Source organism: Galeopterus variegatus, unplaced genomic scaffold (genome assembly GCF_000696425.1).
Source record: "Galeopterus variegatus unplaced genomic scaffold, G_variegatus-3.0.2 Scaffold926, whole genome shotgun sequence".
Lineage (NCBI taxonomy): Eukaryota > Metazoa > Chordata > Mammalia > Dermoptera > Cynocephalidae > Galeopterus > Galeopterus variegatus.
The window spans coordinates 549,819-571,716 of NW_007727037.1; the positions used below are offsets into that span (position 1 = coordinate 549,819).

The 21,898-nt window shown below is 53.4% G+C and overlaps 1 protein-coding gene across 1 annotated transcript in view; it reads right to left on the reverse strand.

Annotated features, from left to right (window-relative positions):
• LOC103591113 (solute carrier family 22 member 6-like) overlaps nt 1–10,002 on the reverse strand; it is a 41,335-nt gene extending 31,333 nt beyond the window's left edge. The window contains exon 1 of the mRNA XM_008573518.1: nt 9,670–10,002. Coding sequence (XP_008571740.1) covers nt 9,670–10,002 — 333 coding nt within the window. The remainder of the gene's footprint in view (nt 1–9,669) is intronic.
• Nucleotides 10,003–21,898: the final 11,896 nt, after the last annotated feature.

Below are 21,898 nucleotides of genomic sequence, written 5' to 3' on the forward strand. Positions count from 1 at the left end.
CCCCAGCTGGTGCTCTTGACCACAGCTCCCTGATGCCTCACTGGTGAGCCCTGGGCTGCCAGAGGAAGGAAACTGTTGCTGTGAGACACTGTAAGACAATGCAGCCCAGGATGGGCTGGAATTGCATGCAGTAGGGGGTGCAGTCAAGGTCAGAGCCAAGTGGGCTGGTCCGATATCGGGTCCAAAGTGTGAGGTGAGGACAGGCTTAGGGGCTGAGGCTGCAGCAAGAAGAGAGGCCAAGAGGCCCCTGGAAAGGTCAGGCAGAAGATGGGCCATAGAAGGTCAGGGCAAGCCATTTGTGACTAAGGCCATGACCAGCTGGATGGGGGTCCTGCTGCATGTGTTGGGGGAGCTGACTCTGCCAGAAGACCACATGAATGGTTCCTACTCCCTAGTGAGGACAAGGAAACAGCTTGCCTTAGCTGGGAGGCCTTTGGAGCCAGGTCAAACCTCGGGGAGCATCACTGTTTCCCCTGTGCATTCCCAGACCCCTGATGGAACTTGTGCTGGGGCACAAGGGCCAGAGAGGATGAGCAAGGAATCTTGGGGAGAGGCGAAAGGACATGAGTCTCCAGCCCTGCCACTTAGGAGCTGAGTTCCTGGGCCAGTTGTCTGACCTCTCTGTGGCTTGGTCTCCTCTTATCTGGAGGTATCTAGTACCTGCTTCTCAGGACTATAAATGACTTAAGGAATGAAAAGCACCCAGAACATGCCTGGCAAACACTGGACACTCAGTTCGTGATGCTCTATTATTATTGTCACGTATTGTCGTAAGGACACAGGGACATGTGGTATAGTGAAGAGGACATGGAGCCTGGAGTCGGGACTTCTTGACCCACCACCACATCTGGGAAGGCCACCTTCTGGATCTGAGCCCCATGTATTCCTCTGTGAAATGGGGATGACAGTGCCCGATTCACAGGGTCATGAGACAAGGGGTGCAAAGCACCAGCTGGGGGTCTTGCGTACAGCAGGTGCTCACCCAGTGAGTTCCTGACCCTGGAGAGTCCACAGGATGGCCCCAGAACCCTCCTGTGTGCATGTTTGGGGCTGTCTAGGGGCCAGGCTGGCCAGAAAAGTGGCTGAGTGGGGCTGTCAAGTCCTTGCCCAGGAGGTAGATGGCAGCAAGAAAGGACACAGTGGGAGGGGGTGCCCTGAGCAGGGCTGAGGATGGGCAAGTGAGATTTGAAGGAGGCTGGGAGCTGGAGACAAGAAGCAGACAGGTGATTTGTGAGCTGGGCAGCCTGGGAGTTTGAGAATGAAGATGAAAGAAGGTCAGAGGTGCTGGCCAGAGACTTGGCAGGGGACCTGCTGGGCAGGCTCTCTGCTTCTCCAGCAGCTGACTCAGGGCCTCCAGGGACTTCTGGGGGGCAGGGATGGGCTTCTTGTGGCCCTGGGGACAGGACAGGAAGGCTCAAGGTACAGAGAGGAATTCCCGGGGCCAAGGCCCCAGAGGCCCACAGGGGTTGGGGCTCTGGGCTTCCCTCCTCTCCAGGGAACCCGGGGCCCAGAATCTGTGCTCCCAAGCTTTTCAGGCTTCAAAGAAAGGCCTTTGTTTCCTCTGAATGTCCTAGTAAAGCTCCTGAAAAATCCTGACCTTGTCTCTGCTGCACCAAGAGAAAGGAATTTGTGGTCACCCCTGCCAGGAAAGCTTAGGGGACCAGAAGGGCGGGGGGAGACTGCCTCCACTCCTCCCAGACCCTGTGCTGGGCTCACCCACTCCACCTGCCCTGCCCTCCCTCATGCCCCCTCCATGAGGGAAGTGCCTTATTATCCCTATTCTGCAGCTGAGGGGACTGAAGCAGGAGAGCGGAGGTGACTCCCCAGGTCAAGGATTGAGGGATGGTTGGGGCGGAGCAGGGATCTGAGCAGGGGAGGAGGTCTAGGGGAGGCCATGGAGGGAGGCAAAGTCTTGGGGCCTGGGTGAGCCAGGACGAGCTGTGACAGCTGACTCCCCCTTTTTTTTTTTTTTCCTTTTTGTCTTTTTTTTTTTCGTGACCGGCAACGGGATCACAACCCTCGGTGTTGCGTCCGCACCTCGCTCAGCCAGTGAGTGGCCGGTCTGTATGTGGGATCCGAACCCTCGGCAGGAGCGCCGCCGCGCTCCCAAGCGGCGCACTGTAGCAGCACGCCACCGGGCCGGCCCCGCAGACTCCCCTTTTTACTGGGGATCCCCTACTCTTCTGGTAGGAACTAACCCTCTAGTTCTCAGACATCCTATTAACAACAACAACCATAGCTACAACCTCAGCCACGACAACCATAGCCACAGCGCAACTAACATGAACTGAGTGCTTTCTAAGTGCCGGGCCCTCTGCTGAGTGCTGTCCTTGCACTGTCTCCTTTAATCCTCACCCTGGCTTTCTTGTTTCTGTTTACAGATGAGGAAACCGAGAATTCTGGGGTTGTGACATCCCTGGTAATTGGCAGAGTCAGGATGTTTACCCTGGCTGCCTGACTCTAGTTCACGATCCCACACTGTCTGGGAGACAGCCCCTTGCCTCTATTAACCCAGGTCGCCTGGACCCAGCTCACTCCTGGCCAAAATACTCCAACCTTCCTCATTACCACTCTCCCCACCCAGAGCCAGCACGTCCAATCCCCTGCCTCCATGCTAGAGAGCCATCCCTAGGTAAATCCAAACACTGAACAACCTCTACACGAGGGGCCAGAGCCCCACTCCACCCCACCACAAGCAGATGGAGCCTGGACTTGCCATGGCTGAGCCATGGAAAAGGCAGAGGGCTCTGCCCTTGCCGTGCTGGCACCAGCGGCTGGCTGGGTCGGCCATTAAGCCTTCAATGGCTGGGCAGGGACCTCTCCTAAGGATCTCAGGGAGCTGAGCATCCTCAGGGAGCCAGAGCCTGGTGCAGACCTGAGCCAGACCTGACTCAGAGAAGGGTGTGCTACACCGAGGGCTGGTGACCCCCTGTGTCTTTTTGGGATGTAGATTCACACTGTCCCAACTGCTGGAATGGCGACTGGGGACTCAGCTGGCACAGACGTGAACTGACGCTTGACTGGGTTCAGGGCCCACAACCTCTGCTCTCATCTAGGCCCCCTGGAGCCCACCCGAGGGGTATCCTGTAAAGGAATCACTTCCTAGAAGTCAGCAGTGTCTGTGTCCCTCCCGGGGCTCTGAGGGGCATGTCCTTCATTCAGCATTGATTGAGAACCTGCTATGCAGCTGGCCTGTGACGACAGAGATGCATGGGAGAGACACTGTCCCTGCCCCAGAGGAGCTACTGCAAGAGGGCAGGCAGAAGTGTGGACATGGCAGGGCAGCCCACCACCCTCCTTCAGGCTGCAGGGTGGGCAGTCAGTCTCATGGATTGGATCGGGGTTTTGCAGTCTTAAGCAGCGTGGGCTCAGAGCCTGACTACTGGGTTTGCCCCCCCAACACCATTTACAAAATGTGGTGCCTTGGGCCAGACCCTCAATCTCATCTGTGAAAATGGAATAATAAAGGAGCTACCCTTAGAGGACTGCAGTGGGGATTAAATGAGTTCACATGCGCAAAGCATCTAGAGCCATCTGGCACATGGTGAGCACGCAGCAAATGTTAGCGATGGTTGTTATTTAATTGTTCCCTGTAGGATTTTTGTTTCTTTGGCTAGGTTCTGTATTTTTGGAGGATATGGATGATGGCTTTTACTCCTTTTCTTTATCTTACCAGGGACCAGATGCACAGCGAGTCACTCATACATATGGAAACATCCTTACGGGTAATGAGGCATCTTCAACTTCCTCCCTGTCCTTCACCCCCAACATCCATTCAATTACCAGGTCCCATAGATTCTAACTCCCTAACATCTCTGGTATCTATTCCGACTGTCCCTTCTGTCTGTCATCTCTGGCCTGGAACCTTGTGCAACTTGCTAATGGGTCTTCCTGCTGCTGGACTAAAACTTTCCACCCTGCAGTCAGAGTGATGACTCTTAGAAGGTGATCTGAGAGTGCCACTGTCCTGCTAAACACCACCACATTCGATGGCTCCCCTTTGCCCCTGGAACACAGGCCACATTTTTGCCTCAGCATCCAGGCCAGGCCCTCTTGCTGTCCTCTCCAGCCCCGCGTCTGATGGCCTCCATGCCCTCCTGGGTGCCCGTCCAGCCTTCCCCTGGCACTTGCAATTCTGACTGTTTTGCTCTCTTCACGCTTCAGTGACTTTACATCTCCCCCATGCCCTGTTCCTTTGGCCTGGGGTGCATGTACCCACTGCAACCTGCTGCCTGACTCTCACCTCTCCTTCACACTCAGTGCAGCCACCGCTGGCTCCAGCAAGCCCTCCTGGGTCCCCTCGCCAGGCTGGTTAGATACCCCTCCTCTGGGCTCCCTGCGCGCTCCAAGTTTATAAAGCGCATATTCCTTCATTCATTCCACAGACCACCTCCTCTGTGCCACGCACTGTCCTAGGTGCTGGGAAACAGCGGTGAACAAAGGCGCTGTGCTTGATGCTGGGGACCAAAAGAGAGTATGACAGGGAGGAGATATAGTCTACGGGATACGACAGCAGGGAGAGCTGTGGTTAGAAGCACAGCTCTGGAGCCAGGTGTCTGTGTTCGGATCCCAGATCTGCCACTTAACTAGCGGTGTGACCTTGAAGAAGCTGCTTAACCTCTCTGTGCTTCAGTTTCCCCATCTGAAAAATGGGATTATAATACTAACTACCTTATAGTGCCGTCGGGAATGTTAAAAGTGTTAATATTTGTAAAGCACTTAGCACAGCGCCTGGCACATAGTAAGTGCTTTATGTATAAATAAATATTTGTTAAACAAATGAATAACAATCATATGGACTCTGCACATAGACAGTCCTGGATTTAAATCCTACCTCTGCTAGGTTTTAGCCATATGTCATTCTGGGAAAGTCATGGAACCAGGATGAGCCTCAGTTTCCTCATCTGTCAACTGCAGATAATAACACTTCCCTCGAAGAGACTGCATCTCCCGGGATCCCGGGAGCCCGCACATGCAGGGTACTTAGCGCAGGACTGGCACCGGGTAAGGGCTTTGCAGCATAGCTCTTCTAATAAGGCAGACACTCTCGAGGGGCTTACGGTGCTGACAGTGAATGAAAACATTGGCCTCTGCTCACTGTCAGATGCCACCTCCTCCACAAAGCCTCCTCCACGTCCTGTGGTTTTTCACTCTTTGAACGCCCATGAACATTGATCCGGCTGTACCTCTTATGGGCTTTAGCTTTAAATTCCTTNCGCGTCCGCACCTCGCCCAGCCAGTGAGCGGCCGGTCTGTATGTGGGATCCGAACCCTCGGCAGGAGCGCCGCCGCGCTCCCAAGCGGCGCACTGTAGCAGCACGCCACCGGGCCGGCCCCGCAGACTCCCCTTTTTACTGGGGATCCCCTACTCTTCTGGTAGGAACTAACCCTCTAGTTCTCAGACATCCTATTAACAACAACAACCATCTGACTCCCCTTTTTACTGGGGATCCTCTACTCTTCTGGTAGGAACTAACCCTCTAGTTCTCAGACATCCTATTAACAACAACAACCATAGCTACAACCTCAGCCACGACAACCATAGCCACAGCGCAACTAACATGAACTGAGTGCTTTCTAAGTGCCGGGCCCTCTGCTGAGTGCTGTCCTTGCACTGTCTCCTTTAATCCTCACCCTGGCTTTCTTGTTTCTGTTTACAGATGAGGAAACCGAGAATTCTGGGGTTGTGACATCCCTGGTAATTGGCAGAGTCAGGATGTTTACCCTGGCTGCCTGACTCTAGTTCACGATCCCACACTGTCTGGGAGACAGCCCCTTGCCTCTATTAACCCAGGTCGCCTGGACCCAGCTCACTCCTGGCCAAAATACTCCAACCTTCCTCATTACCACTCTCCCCACCCAGAGCCAGCACGTCCAATCCCCTGCCTCCATGCTAGAGAGCCATCCCTAGGTAAATCCAAACACTGAACAACCTCTACACGAGGGGCCAGAGCCCCACTCCACCCCACCACAAGCAGATGGAGCCTGGACTTGCCATGGCTGAGCCATGGAAAAGGCAGAGGGCTCTGCCCTTGCCGTGCTGGCACCAGCGGCTGGCTGGGTCGGCCATTAAGCCTTCAATGGCTGGGCAGGGACCTCTCCTAAGGATCTCAGGGAGCTGAGCATCCTCAGGGAGCCAGAGCCTGGTGCAGACCTGAGCCAGACCTGACTCAGAGAAGGGTGTGCTACACCGAGGGCTGGTGACCCCCTGTGTCTTTTTGGGATGTAGATTCACACTGTCCCAACTGCTGGAATGGCGACTGGGGACTCAGCTGGCACAGACGTGAACTGACGCTTGACTGGGTTCAGGGCCCACAACCTCTGCTCTCATCTAGGCCCCCTGGAGCCCACCCGAGGGGTATCCTGTAAAGGAATCACTTCCTAGAAGTCAGCAGTGTCTGTGTCCCTCCCGGGGCTCTGAGGGGCATGTCCTTCATTCAGCATTGATTGAGAACCTGCTATGCAGCTGGCCTGTGACGACAGAGATGCATGGGAGAGACACTGTCCCTGCCCCAGAGGAGCTACTGCAAGAGGGCAGGCAGAAGTGTGGACATGGCAGGGCAGCCCACCACCCTCCTTCAGGCTGCAGGGTGGGCAGTCAGTCTCATGGATTGGATCGGGGTTTTGCAGTCTTAAGCAGCGTGGGCTCAGAGCCTGACTACTGGGTTTGCCCCCCCAACACCATTTACAAAATGTGGTGCCTTGGGCCAGACCCTCAATCTCATCTGTGAAAATGGAATAATAAAGGAGCTACCCTTAGAGGACTGCAGTGGGGATTAAATGAGTTCACATGCGCAAAGCATCTAGAGCCATCTGGCACATGGTGAGCACGCAGCAAATGTTAGCGATGGTTGTTATTTAATTGTTCCCTGTAGGATTTTTGTTTCTTTGGCTAGGTTCTGTATTTTTGGAGGATATGGATGATGGCTTTTACTCCTTTTCTTTATCTTACCAGGGACCAGATGCACAGCGAGTCACTCATACATATGGAAACATCCTTACGGGTAATGAGGCATCTTCAACTTCCTCCCTGTCCTTCACCCCCAACATCCATTCAATTACCAGGTCCCATAGATTCTAACTCCCTAACATCTCTGGTATCTATTCCGACTGTCCCTTCTGTCTGTCATCTCTGGCCTGGAACCTTGTGCAACTTGCTAATGGGTCTCTCTGCTGCTGGACTAAAACTTTCCATCCTGCAGTCAGAGTGATGACTCTTAGAAGGTGATCTGAGAGTGCCACTGTCCTGCTAAACACCACACATTCGATGGCTCCCCTTTGCCCCTGGAACACAGGCCACATTTTTGCCTCAGCATCCAGGTCCTGCTGCTGGACTAAAACTTTCCACCCTGCAGTCAGAGTGATGACTCTTAGAAGGTGATCTGAGAGTGCCACTGTCCTGCTAAACACCACCACATTCGATGGCTCCCCTTTGCCCCTGGAACACAGGCCACATTTTTGCCTCAGCATCCAGGCCAGGCCCTCTTGCTGTCCTCTCCAGCCCCGCGTCTGATGGCCTCCATGCCCTCCTGGGTGCCCGTCCAGCCTTCCCCTGGCACTTGCAATTCTGACTGTTTTGCTCTCTTCACGCTTCAGTGACTTTACATCTCCCCCATGCCCTGTTCCTTTGGCCTGGGGTGCATGTACCCACTGCAACCTGCTGCCTGACTCTCACCTCTCCTTCACACTCAGTGCAGCCACCGCTGGCTCCAGCAAGCCCTCCTGGGTCCCCTCGCCAGGCTGGTTAGATACCCCTCCTCTGGGCTCCCTGCGCGCTCCAAGTTTATAAAGCGCATATTCCTTCATTCATTCCACAGACCACCTCCTCTGTGCCACGCACTGTCCTAGGTGCTGGGAAACAGCGGTGAACAAAGGCGCTGTGCTTGATGCTGGGGACCAAAAGAGAGTATGACAGGGAGGAGATATAGTCTACGGGATACGACAGCAGGGAGAGCTGTGGTTAGAAGCACAGCTCTGGAGCCAGGTGTCTGTGTTCGGATCCCAGATCTGCCACTTAACTAGCGGTGTGACCTTGAAGAAGCTGCTTAACCTCTCTGTGCTTCAGTTTCCCCATCTGAAAAATGGGATTATAATACTAACTACCTTATAGTGCCGTCGGGAATGTTAAAAGTGTTAATATTTGTAAAGCACTTAGCACAGCGCCTGGCACATAGTAAGTGCTTTATGTATAAATAAATATTTGTTAAACAAATGAATAACAATCATATGGACTCTGCACATAGACAGTCCTGGATTTAAATCCTACCTCTGCTAGGTTTTAGCCATATGTCATTCTGGGAAAGTCATGGAACCAGGATGAGCCTCAGTTTCCTCATCTGTCAACTGCAGATAATAACACTTCCCTCGAAGAGACTGCATCTCCCGGGATCCCGGGAGCCCGCACATGCAGGGTACTTAGCGCAGGACTGGCACCGGGTAAGGGCTTTGCAGCATAGCTCTTCTAATAAGGCAGACACTCTCGAGGGGCTTACGGTGCTGACAGTGAATGAAAACATTGGCCTCTGCTCACTGTCAGATGCCACCTCCTCCACAAAGCCTCCTCCACGTCCTGTGGTTTTTCACTCTTTGAACGCCCATGAACATTGATCCGGCTGTACCTCTTATGGGCTTTAGCTTTAAATTCCTTGGATGCCACCTCCTCCACGTCCTGTGGTTTTTCACTCTTTTGAACGCCCATGAACATTGATCCGGCTGTACCTCTTATGGGCTTTAGCTTTAAATTCCTTTTCTGTAACTGACCAGTTAAGTGGCACTGAACAATCACTTCCCTTCCCTGAGTCTTATCTTTTTTGTTTTTTCTTTTGATCTGTAAAGGGAGATAGAAATCACCTTTAACAGAGCAACATGGTTGGAATCAAATGAGACAATGTCTGCAAAGCACCAGAATGTACCTGGCACATGTTTGGCTCTTCAGCCTGTCATGGTCTCCTGCCTGGCCTGTCAGTTCACTGAGGAGTCTGATTTAATTCTGTGATTCCCAGAGATGGCAAGTGAAAGAGTCAGTGCGTTAACGACAAGATGAATGGACGGGAAGTGAACCCACGAGGGACGGGAGCAGGTGAGACGTTTCCTGGCCTGCTTGGGATTGTTTAAATCCTCCACTCCACAGAGTCTTTCTTCCACACACCCTCCCACCCTAGGGCCTTTGCACAAGACGGCATTTTCTTCCTTTCCCTCGTTGCCTGATTAACCTTTGCCCGACATTCATATCTCAGTTCCAGGGTCACTTGCTCCAATGCCCACCCCTCCTGCCCCCACACCCAGCCCAGAGGTAGGTCATAGTCTAAGGTCACAGCATGAAGTTGAAGTTGTAATTTTACACTTCTTTGTATGGCACTTTCATTAACTGGCACTGCCGCCACTAGGCTGTAGACCCCACAGGAGCAGGATGGTGCATTTTTGTATCCCCAGAGCTTAGCACTGTGCCTGTCGCAGAAGAGGCCCTCACAAACCGTTGCAGAAATGCTTGAACTCTGAGTGTGAAGAAATCACACTCTTGGTTGGTGCATTTGCACCCAGATCCTTCCTCTCTGCCTGCCCAGCGCCTGTCCTCAGATCCTAGGAGACCAGGCTCCTCTCCTGTCCTTAAGTGGTGCTGGGTGTGTGGCAGTGCCTACACTAGGTGGGGAGAAGGGTTGCCGGGCATACCTCTGTCACAATGGTGCTCCTGGTGATGTTGTAGACCCAGCCATCCAGGCATGGCTCGGTGGCCCCCTGGGTGTCATTGGGCAGGCTGGTGTTGGGCGGATGTATGAAACGGAGGCACCTCTTGGGCTTCCCACTTGGGTCCATGGGAAGCACCCAGGGCCCTGCAGAGGCGTTGGAGGGTGGGCGACAATGGTGGGCAGGGGTGGTAGCTGTGAAGATCTGCAGCAGGTTGTGGTTGGCTACGCAGAGGACGGGGAGGCCTAGCATGGCCACGTGCAGGAACTGGAATGGTCCCATGCTGCCCACACGGTCCAGGATCTCGGAGAAGGTCATGGCGCCGGGTAAGACGAGCCAGAGCTGTGGGCAAGGCACCAGGCCAGGGAGAGGTATGTGCATACATGTAACACATGGGCCTATGGATGGTGTAGAACTACATGCGGGAGACTGTGTCCAGGTGGATGTATAAGCAGAAGTGTGTGGAGCAGTGTATGTGTATATGCGTAAAGATGTGGGGTGGGGTTGTGCGTACCCACAGATTCACCTGTGTACACGGTGTAGAACTACATGCGGGAGACTGTGTCCAGGTGGATGTATAAGCAGAAGTGTGTGGAGCAGTGCATGTGTATATGCGTAAAGATGTGGGGTGGGGTTGTGCGTACCCACAGATTCACCTGTGTACATGCTAGGATCACCCAGCTTCATGGAGAGATATGGGATCACAGGTGGGTAGACACAGAGGTGTCTATAAGTATGTGCACACCTAGGCTAGAGCATAAGGGCACAGCTGTGTGGGCTCGGGTGTGTGGCTGTGGGTGTAGGTATGTGCTCAGCGGGGTCCAGTCCTGGATGTTGGCTATACAGGTCAGAGGGTGAGGGTGGGTGGGAGACCCCTGATTGCTCTGGGCAGAAACACAGGGTTAGCAGAGCTCAGTTTGCCTGCTGGGAAGGGCCTCCCAAGCCCAGAGCCTCCCAGCTTTTGGCTGTTCCCTGAGGCTGGGTCCCCTACGCTGGGATGTCAGAATGAGCCCACGCAGGTCCCAGAAGGCATTAGGGGCCTGGCCAGTTGCAGCAGGGAAGCAGGGCCTGGCCTTAGGCACTTCTTGGGAGTTCCTGGGTACCTGGACTTGGGGGCCCTCCATCCCTCCTCACCTGGTGGCTGGGTCTGGCTCCAGTGGGTCTGTTGGTCAGTGAAGCAGAGTCCCCTGCTCTGTCCCAGGGTCCGGCAGCAGCTGTAGTTGGGCAGCTCAGCTCCAACAAGCTGTGTTTGTCCTTTCCCCAGGGGGGCTTATATAAGGCATAAGCTGTTTCTCGGGCTAATGTTTGACTTTCTTTTGAGGATTAACATCACTGGCAGGGAGAATGCTGTGGACCCACCAAGCTCAGCTCTCCTCAAAAGGCTGCCTCAGCGAAGGCCAGCGGGGGTGCAGGGGGGCATGGCTGAGCCCAGTGGGGCTGCTGGCTGGACAGACAGACAGGCAGCCTGGACAGGCTCACCTAAGGGAGGGTCTGGGAGGGGGACTGGTCCGACACCTGAGGGTCTGGGGTCCCTCTGAGCTGATGTTCTGGGTCTTCAGCTGAGAATAGCCAATGGGACAGGTGCTACCGCCCAGGGACAGACAACACTCCCCACCATCCCACCTCCCCCTGCCTGCTGCCTCCTGCCTATGGGCATGGGGATTTGCCTCCCAGCGCACATCCAGACAGAAAATGTCACCTGCATCTGTCCCTGAGGACACAGGGCTGTCATTTCCTGGGCCTCGGGGGCAGCCAGGGCCTCCCCTGTCCAAGTCTCCAATGCAGGTGAACTGTCCCTTCCATCTGCCCTCAAGGGACAGGCCCCTCTTCTGATCAGCTGCTTCCCCCTGGGGACCAATCACAGTCCCCACTGTTTTGTTTTTTCTCTGAATAATCTTTTAATTATATAATAATGTGTTTCTTGCATCGAATGTAGGGAGTACAGACACGCCAAACAAACCAAAACAAAACATCCGGTCTCACCTGACAGCCAACCCCGTGAGTGCTCTGATATATGTTCTTGCAGCCCTTTCCTCGGCAGAGACTTCGGTCTAAGACCGCGTCTTCTAGCAGCCAGCATTAGGCTCATTTAAGCCTCAAAGAGCCCTGTTACTATCCTAGCATTATCAGTGAGGAAACTGAGGCAAAGAGAGGTGCAGTCACCTGCCTATGGTCCTCCAGCCAGGAAGTGGCAGGGCAGGGGTGGTGTGGCTCTAAGCCCTCTTCTGTCCCTTAGAGCCAACATTTCCTATGAGTTCTCTGGGGCACTGGGCTATATTTCCTCTCCCTTAGCCACACACCTGGACTGGTCTTTAGCACCATTCCTGCCCATCCCACCTGCTCTGGGCTATGGGGAGGCCTTCTTAGGGCTCCCCTTCTTGTTTGGGGAGCTGCTTCCCATTCTCCTCCAGGGCCCCCTTCTCCACCAATACAGCATCCGGCTCCCAGGGCTCTGCCGAGCTCCTCCCCTCAAGCCTTGCAGCTCTTCCCCCCACGGCAGGACAGGGTCAGCTTGTTAACCCTCGTCCAGCCCCTCCTCTCCCTTCCCACCTGGGCCCAGCAGTTACTGACGTCCTCAGAGTGGCCTGAGGCAGGGCGAGATCCGGAGTCATCAAAGGAAGATTAAATTATGCTCCAGGGCAGCCAAGGGGTTGTTTTAGGAAGGTTTTCGACTGTGAGGCTTGCGGCAAGCTGGGCTGCTGCTCCGAGCCCCCCTGTCTGCACATTCGCCCTCTTGGAGATTTTCTGTTTCCTAATTGGCCTGAGTTATCCGTCTGTTCCTATCCTAGTGGAATGTTGTTTAAAGGAGCCTGATGACTTCCCACTGAGGCTGCTGGAGTTGAGCCAGAGTAAACACGTCCAAATGGCCCAGTCAGGGGCAGGTGCACAGGGGCCCCCAGCCCCCAATGGATGTGACTGGATTCACGATATCTGAATTGAGGATATAGGGAATTGTGTGATGTACTTGTTATAGGACCTTGGGCAAATCACCTCTCTCTGGGCCTCTGGTCTCTCTTCATTAGTTAAGTGGCTTTTTAAAAAAGCAGCAGAAGCCTTTTATTCAAAGGATATATTGGGTTCATAGGATCCATGCATGAAGCAGACAATACAGAAGGTGCTCTGGGAGAAGAGGGGCCGCAAGAGGGCCCCTGCACCCCCCTCCTCCCCCCACCCCTCAGTTCATCCTGACCTTTGGCATCCTTTGCTCCAGGCTGTCCCTGCCCAAGGTGTCTGCATGACATTAGGAGATCCATCACTTCTTACACGCTGTGATTCTCAATTCAATACGTCAAATTAATTTTCTTTAAAGAAGAGATGATGCAGTGGGGAAATCTTACACGCTAAATGCATTTTTAATTTGGGATACGGAAATAGATTTTCTCTCTCTCTCCCTCCCTTCCTTCCTCAGTTCCTTCTCCACACTCCCCTCTCTTCCCTTCATCTTTTATCTGAACTCCCCCAGAGTCTCTTTTAAGATGGAGTCTCCTCTGGGCTGGATTCAGTCAGTTGCCCTTGCTCTCTGCTGGGTCCCAGCACCGACATGTGTTTGAGCTGGGAGGGCCCATGAAATCATCTAACCCAGTGTCCTCATCGTATCTACAGGAAACTGAGGTCCAGTGAGAAAAGAAACACAGGTCTGATTCCCAGTTTTCCTGGCATGCTCTTACAGTGCATGATCTTCCTAAATCTTAAATTCACTGAGGCTGTGACAAGAGAAAGAGGGGACTCTTATTCCTGAGAGCGGTAAGGGAGTCGAGGCATTGTGGACAATTACAGGAGGCCTCAATGAATTTTCTATGGGGCCTCCACCCTCCTGACCCACTCATCCATCCGTCCGTCCAATGTGTACCATGGTCTGGTACGTCTGAGGCCACATGCTAGCAGCTATGGTACCCACCCTACTCTCCAGTATGCTTGTCAGCTCCAAAACGATTATCGCACAAAGGAGACCGACCTCAGTGTCACAGGAGATGAGCAGGTTTGAGGAACTGATCAGGGTGGGTTGCTCCTGGAATTCCTGAGAGCGGTAAGGGAGTCTAGGCATTGTGGACAATTACAGGAGGCCTCAATGAATTTTCTGTGGGGCCTCCACCCTCCTGACCCACTCATCCATCCGTCCGTCCAATGTGTGTCATGGTCTGGTACTTCCGAGGCCACATGCTAGCAGCTATGGTACCCACCCTACTCTCCAGTATGCTTGTCAGCTCCAAAACGATTATCGCACAAAGGAGACTGACCTCAGTGTCACAGGAGATGAGCAGGTTTGAGGAACTGATCAGGGTGGGTTGCTCCTGGAGAAGGTGGCATTTACACCAGGCTTTGATGATTAGGGGAGATCAATAAGTAGAATTGGACAGGGATCTGCAGACCCAGAGCATGTTGGGGAAACGGGAGGTAAAATGGATGAACCAGCTTGAGCAGAACCTCTCTTCCCACCCGGAGTGGTGACCTTGGTCTCAGAGGTTGGGACATCTCTGTGATAGTCTCAGAAGGGCTGATGATCCCCTGGGCTTCTCTGTCCCCATGGGGGTGGGGAGGGGAAGCTCCTGAGGCTTGTGACACCTGACGTGCCAGGAGCTGACTGATGCTCAGTGGTAACTGAACTCACTCTGTGCAGAGTCTGGGTCTCTCATCCCTCATAGAGGTTCCGCTGGGCCCTGTGAGCCCTCCAGGTGTCCCTGCTCCGTGCTGTCTACCTGCTCACCACCCTCTCAAGGGTCCAAGACCGAAGCTGTAGCATGTGTGGAGCCCTGTCCTGCTGTTCAGACTGTGGTCCAGGTGGGGATGGTGTTCAGTAAATTCCCAAGGGCCATGAGCTCTTCTTCCCTGGTGGCCAAGTGGGGTCCTCTCAGTCCCTAACTTTTTCACTGGCTTACTAGGGACCCCACATTCAGCCCCTGTCTTTGGGCAGCTCCAACAGAATAGGAGGCCCGTGGGGGTGGTTTCAGTCTGGACCTGGGCAAGGGGCTGTGCTTTGCCCTCACACCCCAATCCCTCCTCCCCCTCCATGGGCTGATTCTAAATTTTCCTTCATGGTAACGAGGCAGTTCAGGGCAAGGGGATTCCACACACCTGGATCTGAACCTTGACTCCGCTACTTGCTATCTGTGTGGCCTTGGGCAGGTGATATCACCTGTTCAAGCCTCAGTTTCCTTGCCTGTAAAATGAGGATTAAAACCTACCTTACAAGATTGTTGGGATTTTAAATAAAGTACAGTATATAAAGTCTGAACACAGCACCAAGCACGCAGGACTCAACGTGAGGGCGAGCCCTGAGGGAATAGGTCTTAGGAAGGCTGAGCACTCCCAGAAGAAGAGAAGGAGGAGGAGGTTGCTGGGAGGAGGGAGGACAGAAGGATGCCCTTTGGCTCCTGGGGCACAGGCCAGCAGGGCTTTGAGGTGAGTGGGTAGAGAACGCCCTGGCCCAGCCACTCCTGGTTGAGCCCATCATGTCGCCAGGCAGGCTGGGCCTGTTGTTACCCCAAGTGACAAATGGCAAGGACACAGGACCCCTCTGAGGCCCTGGACGACTAAGGGACTGTGCTCCCGCCGCTGGAAGCCGGCAGCCCCGGCAAAGCTAAGTGACTCTCAGGGGCAGCTCTGAAGGGATGGCGGGGAGAGTCGCCCCCTTCTGGTGCACAGGCGCAACTGCACGCTTTTCCTCCGGATGGCGCGGTTGAGTTTGGGGCCTCCCGCCACCTGGGCGGAGCCCAGCACAGAGAAGGAATTTATGTGGATCCAGAAGCGCCCCCGCACACTGCACAACTGAGGTAAGAACCTGAGGGAGGGGACTCCAGGCTGATGCTCCTTAGCTGCAGGCTGATGGCAACAGATGCCACGGTCCCTATACCCCCAGCACGGCTTTCTGCTCATCAAATATCTTGAACTGGGGTTGGCACGCTCAAATGCCCAGGGGTCCAGGCGACATGAATGAGTGAGGGGGCTCGGTGTCGGCAGCGGGGAGCAGCGGGTCCACGGAGAACTGCAGAGCGCATGTCCAGTCTGAAGGGGGCAGCGGTCGCTCAGCACCAGCTGGTGTTGCCATGGCGATATGCAGGCTTCGGGTTGCCAGATCTTCAGATATTTTAAAAATAGCTTGAAATCTGGACTTTTGTGTGAAAATTTCCAATGGTGTAGGCGACCCCTCCTCCCACCTTCTGGAATCCCTTTGTCTTTCTGCTTCTACCACCTATTGGGGCCACCAACTCTAGCAAGTGATTCCTTGTCGACTAAGGTGGGATTTCCTTGGATTTGTCCCCACATTCCCTCCTTGCTGGCCTTCAGGAGTTTATTCATTCAGCAAACATTTATCCAGCACCTGCTCTGGGCTGGGCCTTGTGCAGAAACAGATGCTGGAGATGGGAAGAAATGAAAAAGACACAGAGCATTGCTTTGGGGGTTCACAAACCCATGGAGGAAGAATGTGGATGGGGACAGAAACCCATTGAGCCCATGCCAGATGTCAGGCACTCTGGGGACACCATCCCACATGCGTCCCCTCTGAGGTCTTGTATCATGCAGTGCCAGCCCTGGAGAGGGTGGGATGGACGTGGCACTGTGCTGTGCCCACTTCCTCTCAGCATCTTCCTCTCTGTTTCCAAGGCTAGCTCCTTCTCAGCTCCTCACATCTCACCGCCTCAGAGAGGCCTTCCCAGACCATGCTAGCTAGAGTAGCTTCCTCTACACGGCCTTATGCCCTTCGCAGCATTTCTCACGGCCTGACATCAAGTGCTAGCTTGTTATCCGTTCTCTCCCCAGCTCCTTCTCGGCTCCTCACATCTCACCGCCTCAGAGAGGCCTTCCCAGACCATGCTAGCTAGAGTAGCTTCCTCTACACGGCCTTGTGCCCTTCGCAGCATTTCTCACGGCCTGACATCAAGTGCTAGCTTGTTATCCGTTCTCTCCCTGCTGCCTGGGAGGCCGTGCAGGCGGGGCCTTCATGAAGGAGGACACGTTTGCTGCTCTCTGGGCTCATGGTAGGAGCTCCGTGTGCCCATGCTCAGCAGATGCACTTCAGGGACAAAACTCTAGACTGGAATTTTTCAAACAATCTACCAAGGGTCTTTAAGACTCTGGTGTCACCTCCCTCATCTGAGGTCCTTTTACTTCTGTTAGGTGTCTCCATGGCAGGGCCCTGGAAGTCCCCGATCTGTTTTCAGGAAGCAGTTTTAGTGGAGGTTAGTGCTCAGCCCTGGACTCTGCCAGCAGGGCTTTAGTTTCTTCACTTGCAAAATGGGCACAATGATAAGAGTTCCAACCTTGTAGGGTTGTGAGGAGGGTGTGTGTGGTCCTGTGAGGTGACAAGCCCGAACCTTGTCACGGGGTATGGTGTCTCTGCATCCCTGGGTCCTGGCTAGGAGCTTAGAACCCATTTCATCACCTCCCCCCATCAAACAGCACATTTATTCCGCCTGCCTTGTTTCCTGCCCACGGCCCTCACGCAGGCCTGCTTTGCAGTTGGTCTTCCTCGGTGTGGCAGAAGAGCTGAGTGATAAAGATGGGCTGAGCCTCCAGGAGCAGACAGTGCAGGAGAGAAGAAGCCACAGACACAAGGGCAGGTGCTCAGAGCCAGAGAAATCCCAATTCAACTGCCCTCTCCTGGCCCTTGGGCTTCAAGTCTCGCCCCTGGGGAGGGGCATTGGCAGATGAAACTTTACCATGATGAAGGCAAGGCCCAGGCACAGTGGGGCTCCTGCATGTAAAGGACTTGGCAGTGAGGACCGGTTCTATGGTAAAGATGCCAATAACCAGATGCCTGGCTGCGTGGACAGGGGAGGGAGCCTGGGGCTGTAGATGGGGCGGGAGAACAGCCAGGTGATTTACAGTGAGGTGCAGAATCATAGATGCCTGTCCATCAGGGGCAGGGGGCACTGGTGGCCACCCAGGGCTCTGACCTCATCTGAGTTTCATCAGTGCTGTTGATGAACTTCAGAGAAGTAAAGTTTAACAGGTTTGCAGAGAACCCAAAGCTGGAACAGAGGGGGTCTAAGTAGGAGGACAGAATTAGGATCCGCAGCAATTGGAAGAAGGCTGAATGCTGAGCCTGCTACATTCCAGCAATGTCACTTCAGACAAGTCACACAAACTTTTTGAACTTTGGTTTTTCCCATCTGCAAAATGGGGACAATGTCATCTACTTGGCGGTGCAGTGAGAATTAATGAGACAAGCTACATACAGCACCCAGCCCAGGGCCTGGCACATAGTAGGTCCTCACTAACTGGTGGCTACTCCTGTGATGAACACCAGCGTGAACTCCTTAAGGGCAGGGAACTTGTTTTTCATTCCTGTATCCCCAGTGCCTGGTACGGCGTAGGCACCGAACAAATGTTTGTCAGATGAATGAACAGGATGAATTTGACAGGGATAAATGTCAGTTCCTGGACTGGGATCCAAAGACCCAGCTGCACAAGGATGCGGTGGGGGAGAAATGGTTTTTCACCAGCACATGTGAGAAAAGCTGAGGGATTTAAACTGGTGGAAATTCTGGTCGACATGACGTGGCTGCAAAAACCAGCCGGGGCAAACTTGGGTGGCATTATTAGAGGTGCCGTGCTTGGACGGAGGGAGGTCACGGTGGTCAGAGCAGCCTCAAGAGCCACATCCCACTCCTTATTCCCCCTGTAGAGAGGCCGGACAACAGGAGGGAGTGGGGAAGGAGGCCTCGAGACCAATATCATGAGGGATGGTTGAAGAAGTCGGGGCACTGAGCCTGGAGAAGAGACGTTCACAAGGGCCACGTGGCGGCGTTCAGATCTTGCCTCTCCACTTGCTCTGGACAGTCAATCAACAGCCCCAAGCCTCAGTTTACTCATCTGTAAAATGAGCATGCCACACGCTGGAGGCCACATCGCTGCTGAAGAAGGGCAGGAATGGGAGCCCGAGCCTCGCTGGATTCAGTCCCCCACCCTCCTGAGTCCCCGGCACGGGGGTTGCTCACACTGGAGGACAGCTGGCACGGAAGCCGTGGGTGGCCGGCGGCGTCTGTTTCCATTTTGGGGGATTACAGGGGCGGCCCCTCTGCGCCCTGGCCTCCCCCCTTTTCCTCCACTTGCAGCCCATTCTACAGTCCGGTCGCTTTCCCGGCGGCCAGCGTCCCTCTCATCTGCATGTTTCTGCGTGCACAGGACGCGTGTGCAAAAGGCTGGGCTCCGCGTTCCTCTTCCTCGCACACACCGCCCCGCGTCTGCAGCGCTGCGGCGCGCCCGTTGGTGTTCCCGTTGGTGTTCCCTGCGCGCCCTCTGGTGGCCGCAGGGGGCACTGCGCCGGGCTCGGGGGAGGTCTCCGACCCCCGCACTGCCTGTCCCCTCCCCAGGTAGCAGAGGGATGGATGGGATCAGACATTCTGATACAAATCTGGACCTCCATCAGCAGATGAGTGGATACACACAATGCGATATATACACACAGTGCAGTATTATTTAGCCTTAAAAAGGAAGGAAATGTTGATACGTGCTACGGCATGGATGAGCCTTGAAGACATTGTGATAAATGACAGGAGCCAGACACAAAAGGACAAATACTATACTTTGTAACTCTACTTGTAGGAGGTTCTTAGAATAGGCAGATTCATATATACAGAAAGAATAGAGGCTTCCAGTCAAGACGGCGGAGTAGATGGTCCTCGCGTCACTCTCTCCCACAAATCGACCAATTTACAACTATTAAAAAGCAACGATGGCCAAGCTGGGGCCGTTAGAGCTCAGGGAAAGAGGAGCAGAGACCTACGGAGTGCATGAAAGTGGGAGAAGCCAGGATGAGAGGAAAAAAAAAAAAGGTCGCAGCTGCGCCCTTCGGATGAAGTTGCTTGGAGGTGGCAGGGGAGAAGAGGTCCTCGGTGTCCCCCAGGCCAGCAAGACCACTAATAGGGTTCCCATGGAGCCACATAGGACTGAGGAGCCACAGCAACTGAAACAAAAGAGCCACTCAAAGGCTGGTGAGTCATTGCAAGTGACCGTCCCACGGCCCATCCCATGGGAAGTGTTTGCAGCACAGGTGGTGGGAGAGACAGGCCCACCAGGGAAACACAGGGGCACAGCAAGGACAGCTCATCTGCCCCCCAATCAGCGTGGGAACATCAGTGGAGACTGGTCAGGAATGTAGAACTGCAGGGGGTGCAGTTTGCTGACAGACTCGGGACCAGACCAGTTTCCACACAACCCAGGTGTATGGGATCTCACAAGAGCCAGAAGTACCCACAAAATCAACCATTAAAACCTGAGCTGCATAAAAACCTTCCCCAGGGAATTACCCAGACCAGTTTCCACACAACCCAGGTGTATGGGATCTCACAAGAGCCGGAAGTACCCACAAAATCAACCATTAAAACCTGAGCTGCATAAAAACCTTCCCCAGGGAATTAGCAGCAAAGCAGCAATTTAGCTCAACCGCAGGGCTCAAGGGCTGGTCCCCGCAAGAAGTTCCCCCATTTTAGAAGTAAGCAAAGGACAACAAATTAGTTCCAGTGCAGAGTTTAAGTGGTGGGAACAGCAAAAAACCCAGCACAACTGAAAGAAAAAACAAAATACCCACAACTAGAGACGAAGTTTGATATTAACTAGTAAAGGTCCCACATCACCAGTGAACAACTATAACACCTAGAAGGACCAGAAGTCCCCTGGGCTATCAAGCCAGAGACAGGGGAGGGCTTGGGGACTCAGCCATGCTCCCTGATATGTGCAACCAGCCCAGCAATGATCATTTAGCTGCTTCAAGAAGTGCCCTAGGCTCTCCTGAGCCTGGGTGGTGAGGGGGTGGGGGCCTCGGCCATGCCCCCTTGACACCTGCAGCCAGCCCAGCAATGACCACCAAGCTGCCACAAAAAGTGCCCCTGGCTCCCAAGCTGGAGTTGTGGGGGGCTAGGACTTTAGCCACAGCCCCCTGACATCAGTACCCAGCCCGGCAATGACTGAGCCACTGTTGGAAGCCCCCTGGTCTCCTCTGTGGGAATGAGGGGGGTGCTACAGGCCTCAACCCTGCCCCTCATCCTTCCTCCTTCCATCTTGTTTCCTTCCCCTTTCCCCTCTCCCCCTCCCTCCCAGCTGCTCCACAACATCATAGAATGTAAAATAAATAAATAAATAAATAAGTAGAATAGAGTATACCAGGGGCTTGGGGACAGGAGAATGGGAAATTATCGTTTAATGGGTACAGAGTTTCTGTTTGAGATGATGAAAAAGTTCTGTAAATGCATAGTGGTGGTGGTTGTACAATATTGTAAATGTATTTAATGTTACTAAATAGTACACTTAAAATGATTAAAATAATAAATTTTGTTATATATATTTTACTACAATAAAAAAGCTACCTGCTACTTAAAGGCTGCATGACCTTGGTCAAGTCACTTAACGTCTCCAGGCCTCAATCCTTCCTCCTTCCATCCTGTTTCCTTCCCCTTTCCCCTCTCCCCCTCCCTCCCAACTGCTCCACAACGTCATAGAATGTAAAGTAAGTAAGTAAATAAATAAATAAACAAGTAGAATAGAGTATATCAGGGGCTTGGGGACAGGGGAATGGGAAATTATCGTTTAATGGGTACAGAGTTTCTGTTTGAGATGATGAAAAAGTTCTGTAAATGCATAGTGGTGGTGGTTGCACAATATTGTAAATGTATTTAATGTTACTAAATAGTACACTTAAAATGATTAAAATAATAAATTTTGTTATATATATTTTACTACAATAAAGAAGCTACCTGCTACTTAAAGGCTGCATGACCTTGGTCAAGTCACTTAACGTCTCCAGGCCTCAGTTTCCTCATCTGTAAAATGGGGGCAATAATTCTTACCTCACTGCTGCCACCCTGGTGCAAGCCACCATCCTCTCTTGCCTGGAGGATTGCAAACAGCCTCCTTGATGGTCTCCCAGCTTCACTCTTGGCCCTCCCTGCAAATGTTTTACAACTAAGCAGCCAGAATATTTAAAAACCTAAGTCACATCAAGTCAATTTCCTGCTTAAAATTCTCCCCAAACTCCTCCCCTTGGCTGAGAAGATCTGGCCCCCGCCTGCCTCTCCCCTCTCAGTACTTTCCGCTACCTCTCTCACAAACCGCCACTCCAGGTGCCTTCTGCCTCCAGGCTTTTGGCCTTGCCAGTGTGTCTGTCTTGACCACCATTCTCTGGGTTCTCTTGTTATCGAGGTCTCAGCTCAAATGTCACTTTCTCTTCCGGGCCACTCCTTACCATCTACTCTAAAGTTGCCTTATCTCCTAGTCT